The sequence below is a fragment of the Helianthus annuus genome, chromosome 15 (assembly GCF_002127325.2).
Source record: "Helianthus annuus cultivar XRQ/B chromosome 15, HanXRQr2.0-SUNRISE, whole genome shotgun sequence".
Taxonomy (NCBI): Eukaryota; Viridiplantae; Streptophyta; class Magnoliopsida; order Asterales; family Asteraceae; genus Helianthus; species Helianthus annuus.
The window spans coordinates 41,522,888-41,544,402 of NC_035447.2; the positions used below are offsets into that span (position 1 = coordinate 41,522,888).

The 21,515-nt window shown below is 38.5% G+C and overlaps 1 protein-coding gene across 1 annotated transcript; it reads left to right on the forward strand.

Moving 5' to 3' along the window:
- Positions 1-7,280: 7,280 nt before the first annotated feature.
- LOC110913634 lies at positions 7,281-9,718 on the forward strand. Its single transcript, XM_022158456.1, has 4 exons — positions 7,281-7,952; positions 8,040-8,834; positions 8,966-9,449; positions 9,615-9,718. The coding sequence occupies exons 1-4, from the start codon at positions 7,281-7,283 to the stop codon at positions 9,716-9,718; spliced, it is 2,055 nt and encodes a 684-aa protein (XP_022014148.1).
- Positions 9,719-21,515: the final 11,797 nt, after the last annotated feature.

Genomic DNA, 21,515 nt, shown 5'->3' on the forward strand with positions numbered 1-21,515 from the left:
CCATAGCTGATTGTGGAATCTTCCATTTGGTGATCGCTTCTATCTTAACAGGATCTACGTGAATACCTTCGTGATTCACTAGGTGTCCTAGAAATTGCACTTCTTGCAGCCAAAATTCACACTTCAAGAATTTGGAGTAAAGTTTTTATTTTCTTAACAAAGTTAAGAGTGCATGCAAGTGCTGACAGTGTTCATCCTGACTTTTGGAATAAATAAGTATATCGTCGATGAAGACAATTACCAATTTATCCAAATACGGTTTACAGATCCGATTTATCATGTCCATGAATGCCGCAGGTGCATTCGTTAGTCCGAAGGGCATGATTGTAAACTCATAATGACCATACCTAGTTCTGAAAGCAGTTTTAGGTATGTCTTCTTCTTGTACTTTCAACTGATGGTATCCGGAGCGTAAGTCTATCTTAGAAAAATACCTAGCTCCCTGGAGTTGATCAAAAAGATCATCAATCCTAGGTAATGGGTATCGATTCTTAATTGTAACCTTATTCAGTTCCCTATAATCGATACACATTCGCATCGATCCATCTTTCTTTTTCACAAACAATACTGGAGCTCCCCACGGGGATGAACTAGGTTGTATGAATCCTTTACTTAGCAATTATCTAACTGCTTTTTCAATTCTAGCATTTCAGTGGGTGCTAAACGGTAAGGTGCTTTGGCTATCGGTGTAGTTCCAGGAGTTAGATGAATCCTAAATTCTACTTCCCTGTCGGGTGGTAATCCAGGTAGTTCTTCTAGGGATACATCGGGGTATTCTGAGACTACTGGGATTTCCTTAAGTTCCTTACTTTTCATGTTAATGATTACTGAAATCATATACATTACTTCTTGTTTTCTTGAATAACTGGCCAACTTCATTACTGAAATGAATTTCATTGGCTTTCGTGGTTTATCTCCTGTAATTGAAATTACTTCTCCTGTAGGTGTATATATTTCTTTGGCATTTTTATCACAAAGAATTCGAGCATGGTTGGCTACTAACCAATCCATTCCTAACACCACATCGAATCCAGCTAAATTCATAGGTAACAGATTTGCAGAAAATTTATGACCTAAGAGTTCTATCTTTTCTTCTCGTAAAACCTTATCTATGTTAACAGAATTCCCATATGCTGTTTCAACTATAAAAATCTGCCTAAGGTTGGTTAAGGGTAATTTAAGTGCTTGGCAGAATGAAGTATTTATAAAACTTTGGTTTGCACCAGAGTCAAATAATACTTTTGCATAAACGTTGTGAACTAGGAACGTACCAGCTATTACGTCAGGAATTAGTTCAGCTTCCCGAGTAGTCAACTGAAAGGCTCTTACGTTTTCCTTGGTAGTTCCGTCTGCAGGTTTGGCTTTATTGTCAGCTGGTTTGACCAATTTTGGGCAGTCTGGCCTAAAATGTCCAGCTTCTCCACAATTATAGCAGACTGTGGCTTTCTTCTTCCTGCAATCTTCTTCTTGATGCCCTGGAATTTTACAGAAATTGCAATACCCCTTGCATCTTCCAAAATGCTTTCTTTTACAGGCATTGCAAAATGGAACAGTGGAAGATTGCCCAGTTCCTTTTTTTTTGGAAATTACTACGGTTACCCACACAGAATCCTTGGGTAATCTTTTGGGCTACTTCCATTTTCCGGTTTTCTTCACTTGTGCGCACCAGTTCGTCAGTTAGGATGTTAGCTAATTCTACCGCATCGTCAATAGTGCGAGGTCTCGCAGCTTTAACGATATTACGGATTTCGCCAATCAATCCTCAAATATAGCGGGAAATAAGCACCGGTTCTGGCGAAGCGAGGGTTGGTACCACTCTCGCATATTCGAAGAATGTCGAAGTATACCCTCGACAATCTACACCCAACATCCGATGGTTCAGGAACTTATTTGCTATTTGTTCCTTTTCATATTCAGGACAAAATTTTCTTTCCATTAGCTGCTTAAATTCTTCCCAATTCATGGCATAGGCCATATTTCTTCCTTTGGCTTGAAGTACCGTATTCCACCATTCTAGCGCCCCTTCCTTAAAAAGATGCGACGCATACATGACCTTGTCTTCCTCAGCACATTTACTTATCATAAGTACTGCTTCAGTTTTCTCCAACCGATGCAGTGCCGCAGTCGCCCCTTCATTGCCTGCAAATTCAGCTGGTTTACAAGCAAGAAATTCTTTATAAGTGCAACCAGGCGTTGCAGCATTCATTCTTTTGAGAATTGGGGCTTGCCGTATCTCATTATCGTTGTTAGTATGATGACCGCCCCCGTTTACGCTATTACTGAAGTTATCTTCATGAGTATATTTGATAGGAATAATTTGCTGAGATTCAACAGGTTTCTGGGCAGCAGCAAGGATTGCTGGAATAGCATTGGCTATTCCTTGACCAACGATATTCTCGATATCTTGCCTAGTCATAAATTGATCTTCCTAGTTTTACTCTGATTGGTTAACTTCGTTAACTGGTTCATTACTAGCATGTTCCATCTGGTGATTAATATATGTATAAATTATTATTATAGAATAAATAACAATTATATGCAAAACAACCACACAACTTCACAACACATGTATAGCCAAAATTGTCGATTTCTCGACTTCCATTTTTATATATATATTATATTATGCATCCGTACACACTGTTATCTTACAAAAAGTTTTATTTTTAAGTTATTTTACAAGATTATATCTCTATTATTATTATTATTATTATTATTATTATTATTATTATTATTATTATTATTATTATTATTATTATTATTATTATTATTATACAATCACAGCTACTTTCTCACCCCATCCCTTCTGCTGATATTTCAGAAACGACGTTCCCTCTCGTCGTATTTCCAGGAGATCTGTTCTCCCACCTCCCGGATCCTATTTCCAGCATCCACCAGTTTCTCGCCAAAATGGCAGAGTTCAGCTAGGTTTTCATTGCTCATTGGTGGGTTTGGTATAGGTTCTGGGTCGAACTGAGGGAAAAAGGTATAGGGGTTATTAAGGAGGTTTTGAAACTGCCAGTCGTTAGTCCACCACTCATCCATTTCTCCTAAAGGTTGGGTGTGGATCAAAGGTTCTGGGATGGATGGTTCCAAATTTATTGGAAGTTGGGTTTCAGTAGGATAAGGAAAGAGGTAATTATTGATAGGCCTGAGAATATCGCAACTTGCTAGTACGCGATCCAATTCCTCCTGCAGTGGAAATTCCTCGACTTGCCTAGAACTTTCCCCAATTTCCGTTTCTACTTGCCTAGCATTTTCCTCAATCTCGATCCCTTTTCCTTTATCAATGGGATTTTCTATTTTGGGAACTTTTCTAGTTGCTGGTTTCCTCCTACGTACTCGCCTCCAGCCTACAAATCTTCTCCTTTTCTTAGGCTTTGGTTTCTCCGGAGGTGGAGCTCGAAATTCCATAGGTTCCTCTATATCGGGTAAGTAACCAGTAAAGTCTCTGGAAACTTCCACTTTTACGGGATAGAGATTGAGATTCTGAAGGGCTTCAGATAACTCATTCATGCTGTTTAGCATATATGCAAAATGCACAAAAAATGCTAAGTAAAATTTTTTTTTTCACAAGCGAATATGTAATATAACTATTCAAATATTAATACTGCACACACTGCGACTTTCTAATACAAATTACAAGTGAAATTTAAAATATACTAAGGTGGCATAATCCTAATTTATTTTATTTTCTCTTACTAAATGTTTTATTTAAAGGACAAAGCTTCAGTTTTGTAGGTGATATGGGTGCTAGTACTGGGTCAGGGTATTTTAAACGTTAGCATTTACTGTTATAATGGCTAACATATAGAGATCTGCCCATTTTTCATCTAACTCTTATTCCCATGGTGGGTTATTGCCTATTTCTTGGATTTCCTGATTAACCTTCACTTCTTTTGGTTGTGATTTCTTTCTTTTATCCTGACTTTTTCTAATAATCCAATTTCTTTTATTAGGAGAAAGTGGTTTCTCAAACTGTGCCTTACGGACAAATATTCCTTCCCCAGTATCTGCTGGGTATTTTGAGGATGAAGTTCCTTTTTCTTTTGGTGAAGTATCTAATTTATGATAGATGTCCGAAAGTCTTTGTTTACCCATATGATGGAGAGTGTGAAACATGGGTGTTTAAGGGTTGATTTTGTGTGGTATAGCTTATTTTATATAACTATATGCTTGGAATTAGTTATTTGCGAGTGTTTGTATGTGTACAGGTAAAACGCGTAATATGGCAAGGTTAAAGATGATGCGGAACGTCTGAAGTTGATAAACAAGGTGAACGACGATGTTCGGGATGTGTTTCGAATTAAGATGCAACTTTGATGTATGAGAAATGTGAAAGATGGAAGTTCAGGGGTTATGGCAACTACAAAGGAAGCCATCAAATTTGGAGTTGAATTATCATATAATCAAATGTTATCATCTTGCAATGTCACGTGATGGGGTTATCATAAAAGTCAACAAATCATCATTAATGTGAGGACATGTGAGCCTAAGGGAAAGGAAAAAATAAAAGATGGCTGACATATGCACATGGGGGGCTTTTGTTTATCACATCATCCATCCATATACATCTACATACACACGCATACAATGGGATTTGAAGAAAAGGGCTTTTCATTTACATCATCACAATTTGTAGGCAGCCATTGTCACACGTGGAAGATTCTCTTTGAATGGCCATAATATCACATCATCATTAATAAGCACATATTTACAAAGTGAAAGGAAGCAACAACTTTCATTAGGAGCTCACAATAAACAAAGAGATGTAGACAACACATGGGGACTTGCGATCTATGGAATTACGTTCGTAACCAACGGGTTTCATGCATGGTATTACAAAAATGAACAGAAACATGAGCTTGTGGTTTACGCTTCAGACTTGTAGCTTACGGAATAAAGAGCAGCAGCAGTCAGTATTAATTGGGCGCCCAAACGACACCACATATTCATTATTATGATCATCGAATAAAGGCAGCCATTTGATTACTTGGTGGGCCTGTTGATCCACGAAAGAGGGCAGCATTTACAACACTTTGGGCTCTTGAATCCATCACAAACAACTTTTGGGCAGCCACTATATCGATTATTGGAGTAGGACTCATTTATTGTTTAGTGGGCTCCAATATCATCGATTTACGAGGAGCTGACAACTTAACATCATCATCATCGAAATATTGGAGGAACATTAATTATTTTGGGCTCCTAAGTCAACCCAACAACACATCCATATCCATCGAATTAATTGGCAGCCATACAACATCGATTGGGGGCAGCCATATTCATTACTTTTGGCTCTCAACTCATCACGAGATCATCATTATTCATCACACCTCTCCCGCGGAATCATCATGAACTCAATTTCGTATCAAGCTTTTGAAGGTTTTTCGCGCGTCATGAGCGGCTAGTCGTCCCGTGACCGTCTCCGAGACTAGGGTTTGTGTTTGAACATTGGGTTTGCTTATGTTTACAACTTGTTGGATTGAGAATTAATTAATCTTTTGGTTAGTTATTCTTATTGTTTTTGTCTTGATTAAACAATATTTGATTATCGTATTCATTCTTGTTCATCAATTATTTGGTTTGTTCATCAACAACCGGGATTAAATTCTAGGATGTCATTGTTTTAAACCTTTAATCATTGAACTTGATATGTTTATGAAATCTAAAATTGGTGATTAACTGGATTACTATTCATTTGCATCAATCTTTCGGTTTCGATCGTGGATCACTGCAATCAAATATATTGTCCGTTAATTATTTATCATTACAAGTTTTACGAATCATGTATATGTGATTTCCAAATAGTGGTAACTAAGTAACCTGAGTTTCTACATAACCTGAAAACCCGGAGATTGGTCCATTTTCTCATCATTGTTTACAACTCTAATTTACATTTGTTTTCACATTCATTCTCACAACTGCAAAAAGCAATTATTTTAGACATAGATGATAATTAAAACAACGAACTTTCATACTTTCCACTGATTCCCCGTGGATTCGACACCCTACTTGCCCTTTACTAGTAAAAGGTGAATAGGACATCTTTACTTTATTTTTGACCGACCTTACGACATCGATCAAAATGGCGTCGTTGCCGGGGAATCGGTGCGCTTAGTTTAGTTAGTTGTCTTTGTTTCTTAAAACAAAATTAGAAAATTCAAAAAAAAATCCAAAATTATTTCCTTTTGTTTGTCTTTTATTTGATTAGTTCAGTATTACGCTTGGTTTCTTGTTTGTCTGTGTGCAGGTGATTCTCGTGTTGCATGCATACCAGGTTTTCAAAGAAATCATCATCGCTTTTGTTTGATCCAGAAATAGAAAAGACTGCTCGACAGAATCTCGTTCTTTTCCGTTCAGCAGTGAAAGCTAAAGCTCAGTCATCAACAGTTGCTCAAGATCTTGAACAGGCAGCTCACGAAATGGCTGATCAAGAGCCACAAAACCAAGTACCAAACGAACCAATTCCACCCATTCCAGATCCACCAATCCCTCAAAACCAAAATCAGAACCAGCCCAATAACCAAAACCAGAATCAACCACCACTACAACCATTTCCACAATTCAACCCAGGCCCACAAAACTAACCGGGAAATCTAAATCTTCGACATGGGGAGATCATTCGTCACAACCAACCACAACATCAACACGGGTATGATGAGGGTTTCCAACACAGAGAAGGCAGTGTGCATACTTGGGAATCTGGTTGGGAAGAAGATGATTATCAGAATCAGTATGATGGGAGATATGTTGATTACAGATACAATGAGGGATTCAATGTGAATCAAGGCTACTCAGTACAACAGGTCAATCAAAGAAATTACATCCCGCGCCCGATTCCACAAAATCTAGTTCAACATGGAGTCCCACGATTCAATGCGGGGAATCAAAGAGCTATTAATCGGGTTGGGGGCGATCAGATATAGTTTGTGGATGGTGTCCCACAAGTCGTTCAAGGGGCACCCATTCAAGGCATTGAAGGTCACTGTCGACCAGTTGTAGTACCAAACTCGTCAGCTATAGTTACACCAGTGGGAAATAATAACCGACCTTTTGAGGTAAGGCCTCAATACTTAGGCCATTTGCCCGAGTTTTATGGAAAAAGGACCGAAGAACCATACTTGCACATTGCAAGTTTTGATTCAATTTGCCAAATAATTGGGGTTTCGGGGTTTACAAAGGATGAAGTAAAGTTAATGTTGTTTCAATTTACCCTGAAAGACAAAGCACGCCACTGGTTCGCCACATTACCTCCAGGTAGTATATACACTTGGCAAGAGATGCAGCAAGTGTTTTTGGAAGAGTATTACACCATGAATAGAACCAGTGAAGCTCGGGATGCAATCAGAGCATTCCAGCAACATTCAGGGGAAGCGTTTCACGAGGCGTTCACAAGGTTTAAGGAGTTGCTTAGTAAATGCCCCCATCATAGCATTCAGACATGGGAATTGATTAAAGCGTTCTACGATGGGCTACTTCCTGATGATGTAAGAGATCTCATAACTATCAGTAATGGGACGTTTCTCACGAATACAGAAGCTGCAGATTGGGCATATTTGGAGAGACAGAGTGCTACTTCTAAGAGACAGGCACAGTCTAGCAGGAGAGCAAGATCAGCATCAGCGAGATCAGTTGATTATGAAGCTGAAGAACGGGTTGAGAAATTAAAACAACAGAATTTGCTATTAGAGCGACAGGTAGCTCAGATGAAGTTGGGAAAGGGAGCTGAAGTTAGGGCAGCTAATGCATTCGCCGTATGTACAGATTGTGGTGAGTTAGGACACCTGGTTGGAGAGTGTCTCTCAAGGATGGGTTCGAATGAAGAAGTGAACCAAGTATTCGGTGAACGAAAGCAGTATGATATGAAATCGAATACATATCATCCAGGTTTGCGAAACCACCCCAATTTTAGTTACGGTAATTCTACTAATCAAATGAACCCTAATTTTCAGGTACCCATGCAAGGAGGCCAGCAGTATCAGAGTCGTTAAGGTAACTACTCGCAAGGTAATTACCAAACTCAGGGCCAATATAATTAGGGTAATCAGCAGGGGAACTCCTCAAGTGCTAGTGGTGGAACAAGTGATGACAAGTTGGATGCTATTATGAAGTTTATGAAGGACATCCAAAAGGATAATGAAGTTCGAGACAAAACTTCGGAAGCAATGGAGAAACAGTTGGGGCAGCTAGCAGAAGATCTAGCTCAGCTGAGAAGAGATCCAGGTAAGTTGCCAAGCACTACCACAGTTAATCCAGCACATCAGTCATCTAGCTCAAAGAATGGAAGAAATGTGCATATCAATGCGGTAAGTGTTCGTCCAACTTTTGACACTGGCAGCATTGAGGTAGCTCCACCATCACAAGTAGTTGAGGAGGTGGTGGAGGATGTTGATACTGAATCAGATTCTCAACATGATCAGGAAAGCACTAAGTTGAAAAAATCTTTTTGTGAAAAGGAAATGTTTAGGGAAGTTGATGGTAAGAAAGTGAAGGTTCCATATCCTATGGCTTTATTAGAACCAGCTGAAATATTTGGTTTGAGTAAACGGGGCCCACCAAGGGATAAAAGGTGGGAGAATTTTAAACAAGTTAAAATTAATCTACCCTTACTCGATGCGATTAAAGAGAATCCTGATCAGGTTGAGTGTTTTAAAGAGTTAAGTACCCAAAAACGACTTCACCAGTTTCCTAAAAAACTTGATTTGACTGCAAATGTGAATGCCGTTTTGTTGGGTACCCTTCCCCCAAAACTCCAAGATCCAGGAGCACCCATTATTTCAGTGCAAGTGGGTGAATTTAAAATAGACAGGGCACTGTTGGATCTTGGAGCGTGTGTTAGTATCTTACCAGGGAGTCTGTATGACCAATATGATTTTGGTCCGCTACAAAAAGTCAACACCACCGTGGTGTTGGCTGATCAGACTCCCATGTGTCCGAGGGGGATTGTAAGGGATGTAATTGGAAGGTAGAAGAGTGTTACTACCCGGTTGACTTCTTAGTGCTTGATTGTGCCACAAGTTCAAAGAACACGCACCCTCCAGTCATTTTGGGTAGACCGTTCACTGCTCATGCCATTATCAATTGTGTTGATGGAACGGTAAGTATGAGGTTTGGTGACCGTGAATTGCGGTTAAATGTGTTTTCAAATGCTACTGATCCTCTTATTACAGGTGAACACTCAAAAGCTGAAAGTGGTGAAGAAAATGTCTCTCCTACAAAGGAGATTCATACCAAACATGAGTGTTTTATGGTTGACAGGTTTGAAGTGGCAGGAAGCAAAGCGGTGAGGAAAAAGGAAAGTGTGGCTCATGAGGAGTTCAAGACAGAAAAAGGGAAGCCACGAGGGAAGAAGAAAAAGAAACCGCCCGAATGTGATAATGCAAAAAGGAGGTTAGAGTTATTCAATCCAATGTGGAAGACAACAGATGACTTACTAGAGCATTGGCGGGGTACATACTTAGAGACCATGGGATGCAAGCATCCCACTCGACCACCATAAGGGAACATCAGGTACGGTCTGGCTGAAGACCTATAAACTTAGCGCTCTCGGGAGGCAGCCCGAGGATGTAGAGTAGTGTATATTTGTTTTGTTTTCGCATGAGTATTTTTTGCAGGTTACCAGGTATTTAATCTCTACGGATGCAATGGTCCAAGTGTGGGGATGTTTGGTGAAATCCCAATACGTTCTAGTTGTAGTGGCGGACAATGCACAGATTAGAGTTCAGTCAAAATCGTCCATACTCAATCTCCATTTGGATGGGGATGGTTTGCACGCTAGTCGTAGAGATTGGCCCGAGTACTTGTTTGACACGGCCGTGAATGAAATGCTATACGGTCGTGGAGGAACAGCGCGCACGAGGAGTCTACGTTTTAAACCAGGGGAGTCTGTTCCACTTTTATTACTACATTTTTATTCGTGTTCTTGGTGGTGTTAAAATTTATGTGCTAGGGAATGTATTTTTGCTTATTGTGTTAGAAACGGTCGCTCATGATGTTTGTTGGTTGGTATTCCCGGGTTTGTTCTAAAAGCACTATACATTGGGGACAATGTCGCCCAAGTGTGGGGATATGGAAACCCGGGAAGGAAAGGCTTGGGATAAGAGTTTGAAGAGGTTGAAAGTGATTGAAAACGATGAAAACTGAAAAAATTGAAATTTTTTTAAAATTTTAAAAAAATTTCATCGCCTTAAGTGAACTAAATGGATATGAAAACCGAAGTTTCAATCACTAATGAGTCCCTTGCCGGTAGTAAACTAACGTAGTCCCTTGTCATGGTCATTCCTTTAAGTTTCATGAGAGTAGGTCTGGCAGGTGTTTTTAGTTAAAAGAATTGAAAAGAGATGTCTATTTAGGGGTAACATGCTTTAGATTGCATATGCTACGTGTCGGCAACCTTTTTACCCTTCTTTGGTGGGATTTGAGCCTGTAGAATGATAGAGTGATTTACATATTGAATTCATTTGTTGAGAGCAGGCCGCGTGTTATTCTGTGTTAGAACTCGTATGACTTGATACATGCTGAGATTGTGCTTTGACATGTGCACATAAATGATAAAGGCATTAGGATATCCCTTACGCCCGTTATGTTTGTTTTGTGTTTACCTAGTTATCACCCTTAGTAGCCCTGTTGAGCCTATTCACCTTTCGTTTGTCCACCTAATGTGAATTGTTTGATACCGACCGTGAACGATAGATTATGAATATGTGAAAATGAAAAAAAAAGAAAACAAAGAAAAGAAAAAAAAAATAGAAAAAGAAAAGACAAAAAGAAAGTGTTGTGCATATTGTTCATGTCTTGGGTATAAACCAACCCACAAGTATGTTATGTTTGCAAAGAAAGTTGTCACGGTTGGTCATTTGTTTATTCGCCACGAAAAAAAAATATAAGCCGAAAAAATTTCCTACCCTTAGCCTAAGCCCAAAACCGAAAGTCCTTTTGATATGTGCCGTGCTACATGATACAGTGGAGGTGTGATTGTCATACAAGCATATGATTACAGGATTTCATGGTTGGTTTTGAGTGTTATACATACTAGCACCTTACACGCTAGTTCAGATATTAAACCGAGAGGAGAGTTTATTGTGAGGGGCATGTAGCATGTGTTAGAATCCTAAGCATGTTAGTTTGAATAGACAAGTCTTAAGTTTAAAAAAAAATTGTATCAGTTGCTTGTCGGACTGTCAATCTCGATTGTGTCAGTCTATGGAACGGGTATGACTTGGGACTTAAACTGTTGCATTGGTATAGGGGTTTAGAGGTGTTGTTATTATGGTGAGTAGTTCCATATCGATTTGCTTGAGGACAATCAAAGGTAAGTGTGGGGATGTGATGGAGAGTGTGAAACATGGGTGTTTAAGGGTTGATTTTGTGTGGTTTAGCTTATTTTATATAACTATATGCCTGGAATTAGTTATTTGCGAGTGTTTGTATGTGTACAGGTAAAACGCGTAATATGGCAAGGTTAAAGATGATGCGGAACGTCTGAAGTTGATAAACAAGGTGAACGGCGATGTTCGGGATGTGTTTCGAATTAAGATGCAACTTTGATGTATGAGAAATGTGAAAGATGGAAGTTCAGGGGTTATGGCAACTACAAAGGAAGCCATCAAATTTGGAGTTGAATTATCATATAATCAAATGTTATCATCTTGCAATGTCACGTGATCGGGTTATCATAAAAGTCAACAAATCATCATTAATGTGAGGACATGTGAGCCTAAGGGAAAGGAAAGAATAAAAGATGGCTGACATATGCACATGGGGGGCTTTTGTTTATCACATCATCCATCCATATACATCTACATACACACGCATACAATGGGATTTGAAGAAAAGGGCTTTTCATTTACATCATCACAATTTGTAGGCAGCCATTGTCACACGTGGAAGATTCTCTTTGAATGGCCATAATATCACATCATCATTAATATGCACATATTTACAAAGTGAAAGGAAACAACAACTTTCATTAGGAGCTCACAATAAACAAAGAGATGTAGACGGCACATGGGGACTTGCGATCTACGGAATTACGTTCGTAACCAACGGGTTTCATGCATGGTATTACAAAAATGAACAGAAACATGAGCTTGTGGTTTACGCTTCAGACTTGTAGCTTACGGAATAAAGAGCAGCAGCAGTCAGTATTAATTGGGCGCCCAAACGACACCTGATATTCATTATTATGATCATCGAATAAAGGCAGCCATTTGATTACTTGGTGGGCCTGTTGATCCACGAAAGAGGGCATCATTTACAACACTTTGGGCTCTTGAATCCATCACAAACAACTTTTGGGCAGCCACTATATCGATTATTGGAGCAGGACTCATTTATTGTTTGGTGGGCTCCAATATCATCGATTAATGGGGAGCTGACAACTTAACATCATCATCATCGAAATATTGGAGGAACATTAATTATTTTGGGCTCCTAAGTCAACCCAACAACACATCCATATCCATCGAATTAATTGGCAGCCATACACCATCGATTGGGGGCAGCCATATTCATTACTTTTGGCTCTCAACTCATCACGAGATCATCATTATTCATCACACCTCTCCCGCGGAATCATCATGAACTCAATTTCGTATCAAGCTTTTGAAGGTTTTTCGCGCGTCATGAGCGGCTAGTCGTCCCGTGACCGTCTACGAGACTAGGGTTTATGTTTGAACATTGGGTTTGCTTATGTTTACAACTTGTTGGATTGAGAATTAATTAATCTTTCGGTTAGTTATTCTTATTGTTTTTGTCTTGATTAAACAATATTTGATTATCGTATTCATTCTTGTTCATCAATTATTTGGTTTGTTCATCAACAACCGGGATTAAATTCTAGGATGTCATTGTTTTAAACCTTTAATCATTGAACTTGATATGTTTATGAAATCTAAAATTGGTGATTAACTGGATTACTATTCATTTGCATCAATCTTTCGGTTTCGATCGTGGATCACTGCAATCAAATATATTGTCCGGTAATTATTTATCATTACAAGTTTTACGAATCATGTCTATGTGATTTCCAAATAGTGGTAACTAAGTAACCTGATTTTCTACATAACCTGAAAACCCGGAGATTGGTCCATTTTCTCATCATTGTTTACAACTCTAATTTACATTTGTTTTCACATTCATTCTCACAACTGCAAAAAGCAATTAGTTTAGACATAGATGATAATTAAAACAACGAACTTTCATACTTTCCACTGATTCCCCGTGGATTCGACACCCTACTTGCCCTTTACTAGTAAAAGGTGAATAGGACATCTTTACTTTATTTTTGACCGACCTTACGACATCGATCACCATACTGTAAACAAATATTCAAATAATAAAACATGTAATCACAAAATGGCAATCAGTAAAATTAAGTATTCTCTAAATACTTAATTGGCTTAAATCGGTGGCTCTGATACCACATTTTCCTGTCACGGCCCCAGCCTCGGTTTGACCCGGTCAGGAGCCGCGAGACAGGAACCCGTGGTATTTAATTGATGCGACAGCGGAAGATTTTAACAGGATCTTTTAAAACTTGAAATGCCCGATTATTTTATTTCATAATTCGGGATAAACCCCGTAATTTATGATAGAGGAATTTTACTAGGAAATTCCCTGATTTATTAAAACATGTTTATTCATTTTAACTGAGCCACCTCTTCAAGCTTGTTAGTGCTCCGTAGCACGTTTTCCTTGATTTACAACAGGTCGCCTGAAACATGTTTTAAAAATATTTTGTCAGTGGGGAAATACTGGTGAATCATTCATTTTGATAAAATGACACATAGTTATAAATTACAGCATAGAGCGATTACAATGGCTTCTATCTTATTTTTATCTGGCGCCGTGTCACCTGGTGACGATTGTCATACCAGTATTGGGTCTTTCTCCAAGTAGTAACGTTTATCACTGTTAGGATTTATTAGCCTAACTGTGAGAAATTAGTAATGTGCACAATACCCCACTAGCCAGTGATTTAAGATAACCACGACTTAGTCCCTGTAATTATAACTTTCGAAAATGTATGGAGTATTGTAAAATATGATTGATAAAAAGAGAATGACTCACATTGCAGATTTATACGGGCAGAGTTTAGCCTACTGATAAGCCTGATAACCTAATTTAAACAACAATGCATACGAACTAGGTCAGTAACTAATACAACATTTACGATAACTCACGAGATTAAACCCTCACGAAGAATGACAAAGTGCAATACTTAAACATCCATCGAATTCATGACGAATGACAAAGTATAATCCCAATTTGAGCAGCACTTAAACATTCATCGGATAGTTTCAATCGATCGGACATTGAATCGTAGCAGCGATCGAGTTAATATCCTGTATCGTAGCAGCGCCTCGCTATTGTAACTTGTAATTTCGACTTTTGGACAGTATACTTCGTGATTTTGATTGAAATTTCGACACAGAATGATAACTCGGGATCAAATCTATTTATAGGTGAAAAATAGGGTTCACGCGGCCCGTGTGAACCTTGGCCCGATCCTTACGCGGCCCGCGAGGGGCACCTATTCGAAGATTAGGGCTACGTTGTCATCATTAGACTTGCCACGCGTGCGACACGTGGCCCGGATGTTTATCCGGTCAAACCTCGCATTGACGCGACCCGCGTAAGGACATGCTTAATCCTTACGCGGCCCGCCTGAAAACCATAAATCTTGATTTCTTGATTTTTGATGCGTGGTATGGTTTCAGGGTCTGGGTTTTTACTTGTAGGTTTGTTTTAGGATATTTTTTAGAGTCCTTACACACAATACCCCACTTACTGCCAGTAATTCAAGATAACAAAGACTTAATCCCTGTAACATATAACTGGAAAACATTTAGGTATTGTAAAACACTTTTGATAAAAAAGAGAATGACTCACATTGCAAGTTTAGTTGGACAGAACTTTGCATACTGATTTAGCCTCGAAACCTAGTTAAATAACAATGCACACGAAACTAGGTCAGTAACTTAATATAACATTTACGATAAACTCTCGAAATGAAAACCCTCAGTACGAATGACAAAGTATAGCCCGAATTTGGGCAACACTTAAACATCCATCAGATCGGTTTCAATCGGTCGGACATTGTATCGTAGCAGTGATCGAGTTAATACCCTGTACTCGTAGCAGCGTTTCCCTATGTAAAACTATGAATTTGAGCAGTATATTTTGTCTTTGTGAAAGTTTTACGAACACAGATGAAAAGGCCATGCACTGCTCGTTATATAGCTGAAATTTGAGTCTCTCACGGCCCGCATAAACCTTAAGAAGATCTTACGCGGACCGCGAGGGCCACCCTAGCTACGGCTAGGTCTACCGTGTCACGCGTAGGCTCGCCACGTGTCTGACATGTGGCTTGGAAGCTTATCCGGAGATCTTCGAAGCTGTTGAGGCCCGCGTAAGCTCAGCTTAAGTCTTACGCGGCCCGCGAGCGACCCATAAATTTTGAATTTGTTTGTTTTTCACAAGGATTGGGGTTTTAGGGGTCCGGGTTTTCACTTACGGGTTGTTATGGGACAATTTTGCAGGTCCTTACAGTTTGTATCTGTAACCAAACTATTTATGTATAGTAGACCCCTTACTAATTCCACCTCCTTATTTTGTAAATTAATAATTAACTAGGTTTAAAGAAGTTCGTCGCGTTGCGGCAAATTTCTTTTGTTATTTAGTCCGTGTTTACATGTGTTTTGAAATCATTACAAGCATGTTGCGAACGGAACTGCTGACAAGAATAAAATGAAAATGTAGAAAAAAAACTAAAAGATAACCGAAAGAAAAGCAACCAAAAAATTTGTTTGGTAACGATGTTGTTCGTATGAAACCCGTGGTCAGAGATGAGCAAATTGTTCTGCGTACCGCTACCAAATTTGCCGAATCGAAAGAGCTTAAGTACCAATTCGGTACCAACTTTTAGCATTCCTGGTATCGGTTCACTACCGTTTTTTACCTTCATATACGGGTACGGTAATTGGTATTTTCGGTATCAGTACCGATTCTGTATCGGTTTGCACCGAGCTCATCCCTACCCCTGAAACTAAAAAAAAGAAAAATTAAAAGTTGAAGAAAATCAACAAAAAAAGGTTGTACGATACCGTTGTTTCTACGGTAACCGTGATCAGGGATGAGCAAATGGTACCGGGTAGCATCACTGAATTTCCCGAACTAAAAGATTTCCAATATCAATTCGGCACCAATTTTTGGCGTTTTCTATATTAGTGCCGGTTTTTACCTTCATGTACTGATACCGAACAGGACCGTCCCGGTATTTTCGATACCAGTACTGGTTCGATACTGGTTGACACCAAGCTTATCCCAACCCCTGATATTAGAAAAAGATAAATGTTAAAAAGTAAAGAAAATAACTATTATTATAATATTAAAGTAATAAAAGTATTTAAAAAACTATATATTATTATAATATTAAAATCACTATTCATTTCAATTCTTTTATTAGTATATATTAATATTAATAATTAATAATTAGTTATAAAATTAACTCTCAAGTTAATAGTTATAATATAAATATAAAATTGGTTATGTTTAACAATTAAATTCTCATCGCCATAAACCTGTCAATTGTTTCTCCAAGCAATTAAACGATAACTATTTCCCAAATAAATAATCTATTAAATATTTTACTAAATATGTAACTCCCACAATATCAATACCATGTTTTGTGAAGTACTATTTAACTATTAAGTATTATACTTGTTTGCCGTCTAAAGTATAAATCTTTTTGTCACACCCCAACCGATGGCGGAAACATCGGAGTGACGCGAAAACGAGATTGAAAGTAACTTCATAACACTATTTGTGACAATATTTAATATAATTAAAATTTCATTTCATTGCTAAATTCAAGTACATCGTTTTGAAGCAAATACAATAACTTAATCAAAGGAACAAAATACAACATAAGTACTAAAATTTAAAGGTGCGTTTCTAGTCTTCCTACTAGATTTGATTCATCATCATCAATTTCCTACAATACGTGTTAATGTATAGATTAATACATAAAGTATTGGCGAGCATACAAGTTTAAGTACTAGCATAAGAATAAAAGTTTAAATGAATCCACATGGCAAAATTCGGATACTAAGAACCTAACATGGCAATACTATCATGCAATTTATAGTTGTCAACCCAAAGATTCCCGCTAGCATCATCCTATCATAGCAATGATAAGACTGTTTTGTTTACTTAACATGACCTCAAGAATACGGGCGGTGTGTTAAATCTATAGCGCTATACATGTTAAGGAAGGCTCGTACGAAGTTAATGACAAGAATAAAGCAACAAGTATCATGTATGAGTTCAAATATATCGTATCAAGCATGTATATTGGATTGTTTATTTGTAAGCATCTTTATAAGTGTATGTGTGCGTTTTTGATAAGTTACACATATTGCACCCAAAAGTGTTAAAACACATGTAAATATAATCCGAGTATCATTTTATGCATAACTTTCATAATTATTATGTTTTTAAGTTTGTAAAATACATGTAAGTATAACTCGAGTATCGTTAATGTAAGTATGAATAATAGCACGTATAATAAGCATTGGTTTGCTTGTAAACACGTATTTCACGATTGATTGTAAGTATAACATGTATGTATAAAATAAGAATTTCATTATGATCAAGATCCCGGAATACAAAGTTAGAAATGGAATACAAACATGATACGAATATAAATTTCCATAAATAGAAACACGATTTCATCATTCTAGTTAAGAAAAGTACAAAAAATGCAGAGCGTTACACCTTTGATCGTACATCGATAACAACATTGATTAATCGATCATCAAACAAATAGTATCCAACATTTTGTTCATTGGTGTATTGTTATGCTTTTATGAAATGGTCTATTCCTAATCATTGTAATAGATTTATAAAAAAAAATATGAGATTTAATCATAACTAGTGTTTTAAGATTTTAAATAAAACAGTTCAAAAAAAAAAAAAAAAAAACCCCATCCCTAGCAAGCGTTACTTTTTTTCTTTGAAATGGTGTTTTTTTATATGCGCATGTAATACTAGACCACTTTAGTTAAAAATTTAGACCGCTACAACTAGTGGGTTTTTTTTGTTTTTGTTTTCTTTTTGGTAGTGATATAATTCAATTGCATGCATGAACTATCTGCACGCGTTTCTTATTTGTCTTTGTTTATTTTATGTTTAATAGTAGTGGGTCAAGTAATGTAGTGGGGTCTAAAGTAGTGGGTCTGTTGTGTCAATTACCTTTTGCATGTTTGTGTCGTGGAGTCATGGTAGTTTTGTTTTTTCTTTTTTCCTATTTAAGCATTGTGTGATGAATGAAATTTGCATGTTTTCTGCCAAAGTAATTCTTGTTCCTTAAATAATCCGAATGACCGTGAGAGTGTGTATTCTCTGAAACCAACATTTGGTTTCAGAGCTGTGTTCGAGTTCTGTGTGTTTTTTGTTCGATAACAATCTGATCTTCAACATGGCAAACAATCAGTCAACTCAACCCCTTCCTCCTCTTCCAATTTTTAGAGGAGAAGGGTACGATTTCTGGCAGATTCGAAGGAGAACGTTTGTGACAACTCGTATTTCGAACCTATCTTTGTGTAACGTTATGTAATTACATGAACTTTATTAATTGAATGAATGTATGTTATGTTATGTGTTATTATGTATTCGAACCGACCGCACAACACCCGTTCAATCGCACAAGCCCATTTGGGCCGTATTTCTTGTATCCGAAACCAAGGCAGCCCAAGGGAGGGTTCGGCCCACTCCTTTTAGCGTATACTATCACCTAAGATAGGGTTTTGTTTTCTCATTAGTTACAAACACACAACACACACAAACCCTACTCTCTTTCCTCTCCTCTTGAAGCCGACGGCAAGCATCCCCTTTCTAATCGAAGATTCTTATTGTTCGGATCATTCTCATCACACTCTCTTAATCGGTTAGTGCTTCATGATATGTGTTTGTAAATGATGTATGATTACATGTTCGATTTCATGATTAGGGTTGCATGTATGATGAATAGTGATGTTTTATATGTATGTAAATGGGATGTCATGCAAGTAATCGGCTGATTATATGTTTTGTTCAAATAATGTTAAAGAGGATTGTTAACCGAAGATATGATAATCGACTGTGATGTGCTACTGTTTGTATGATTGGTATATTGTTATGATTGGTGTGTATGTTAGTAATCACAACCTTGAATCGGTTAGGGTTCATATGAAATTCATGATAAAAACCTTGCTTTGATCGATAGTTGCATTATCTAAAACTGTTGATTGATTGATTGTGTGCAAATATGGAAAACTGCTAGAATTGATTTGCATTGATTAATGTTATGTAACTGATTGCCATATTAATCGGAATTCAACACCAAATCTCGCACAAGAGCTCAATCACACAAGATCCGGTCGCACAAGACCTGATCTGATCGCACACGAGCTCAATCGCACAAGTGTTTGGTCGCACAACACAATCGCACAAGTCATAAAGTGCAACTAGTTAAACGCAGTGTACAACATAGATTCTGCATGATCGCACAAGGCCTTGTGGGTCGCACAAGATGGTACCGATCGCACAAGGCTTTGGGCCACACATAATGGTTGAACTTCACTTATACTGTTGGGCCTCGAAGCCCAAGTCCAGTCGCACAAGATCAACTGGATCGCACAAGATAGTTTCTCATTTATTATCTTGGGCCGTGTAAATGTATAGGGATGTGTTGGGGCTTTCTAGTTAATGGGTCGGGTACTATTGGGTTTCAAAGGGGTGACTCGCACAAGGTTGTTGGACTTGTGCGAGCCCAATCTTCTGATCACACAAGTTGGGTACGTTATGACTGTTAATATGATCCTTGTGTTTGCCATGCTCACTATGTGATGTGACTTGTTAGCTTATGTGTAAACTTGTGTGCAATACTTGAACCAAAACCTGACTGGTATGGTAACCATGCTAGGACGTGGTTGACCACTTATAACTCAAGTACCCTTTTCGTGTATCTGCCGAGCAAACCAAGGTGAGTTCGCACTCTTACCAAGGCATGGGATTCCCGGTGGGTAGGGAATGGGATTGAAGGAATGGGATTGAACAAATACTTGTACTTACACTGTTACTAGACTATCTACCATCGTCCTTGGTTGCGAAGGACCCATACGTAAAACCTACGTATACTTGTACTTATCACTGTCCTCAGGTTGCGAAGGACACTTACGTAAAACCTACGTAAACTAATACTCACTACTGCCTCGGGTTGTGAAGAGCACTTACGTAAAACCTACGTAAACCCCCGCGTACCACTGTCCTCGGGATAAGAAGGACACTTACGTAAAACCTACGTAAACCTCATACGTACTACTGTTCTCGGGTCAGAAGAACACTTATGGTTACCTCTAGTCTAGTACACGCACACATGGGAAGCCCCCACTAATTGAACATACAATTGACTTAGTTACTAACGCATGGTGATGCAACGGACCTACTATTACGAACTTACTTGCTGTGAACTCGCTCAACTAGTTGTTGACGTTCTGTTACATGCCTTGCAGGACCATAGGTACTCATGGAGCTTGCACGGGAGGCACGGTCGTTGTGGGCATGAATCGTGGCTGTTATGTTAAACACTTTTATGACATTTCAACTTAATACTTACGCTGGGTTTTTACATTATTGCTTCCGCTACACACTTGTTATGTTGGTTTTGAAAACACCTTTCGTATTGATGGATGACTTTTACTATTTACTTACATGTTCAATATGATTGGTGGCTTGATCCTGGTCATGTCACGCCTCTATGCGGTGGTACTCTGCATGTGGATTTTGGGGGTGTGACAACGTTGTTGATGTCGCAGGACCTTTGGGAGTTTGTTGCTACTGGATTCAATGAAGCAGATGGGTGATTGAGGGTGTCTAAGGGAGAATAAGAAAAAAGATGCAAGGGCCTTATCTCTCATCCAACAAGCTGTCCATGATGATGTGTTTTCGAGAATTGCGGCTGCTACCACGGCGAGGCAAGCGTGGAATCTGTTACAGACCAAGTATCAGGGAGATAGAAAAGTGAAGACGGTGAAATTGCAAGGGCTGAGGAGAGAGTTTGAAACTCTACAGATGAAGGATGGTGAGCCCGTCGATGACTTCTTGTCACAAACAATGAAGATTGTTAACCAGAAACGAGCATATGGAGAAACGGCTACGGATCAAACATTGGTTTAGAAAATGCTCAGGAGCTTGCCAGTGAGATAGGATCATGTTGTAGCCGTCATCGAAGAGTCGAAGGATCTAAATGTCTTATCCTTTGATCAATTGATGGGGTCACTACAAGCTCATGAAGCAAGAGTGAACAGAGGTGTAGAATCCATGAATGAGGAACAAAGTCTTCAGGCAGTCTCAAGGGAACAAACCAGTACACAAGAAGAGGAGCGAACCGATTCATACAGAGGTAGGGGAGATTCTCATCTCGCTGTCGTGGAAGAGGACGCGGTAGGTTCTCAGGAAGGGGCAGAGGTAGC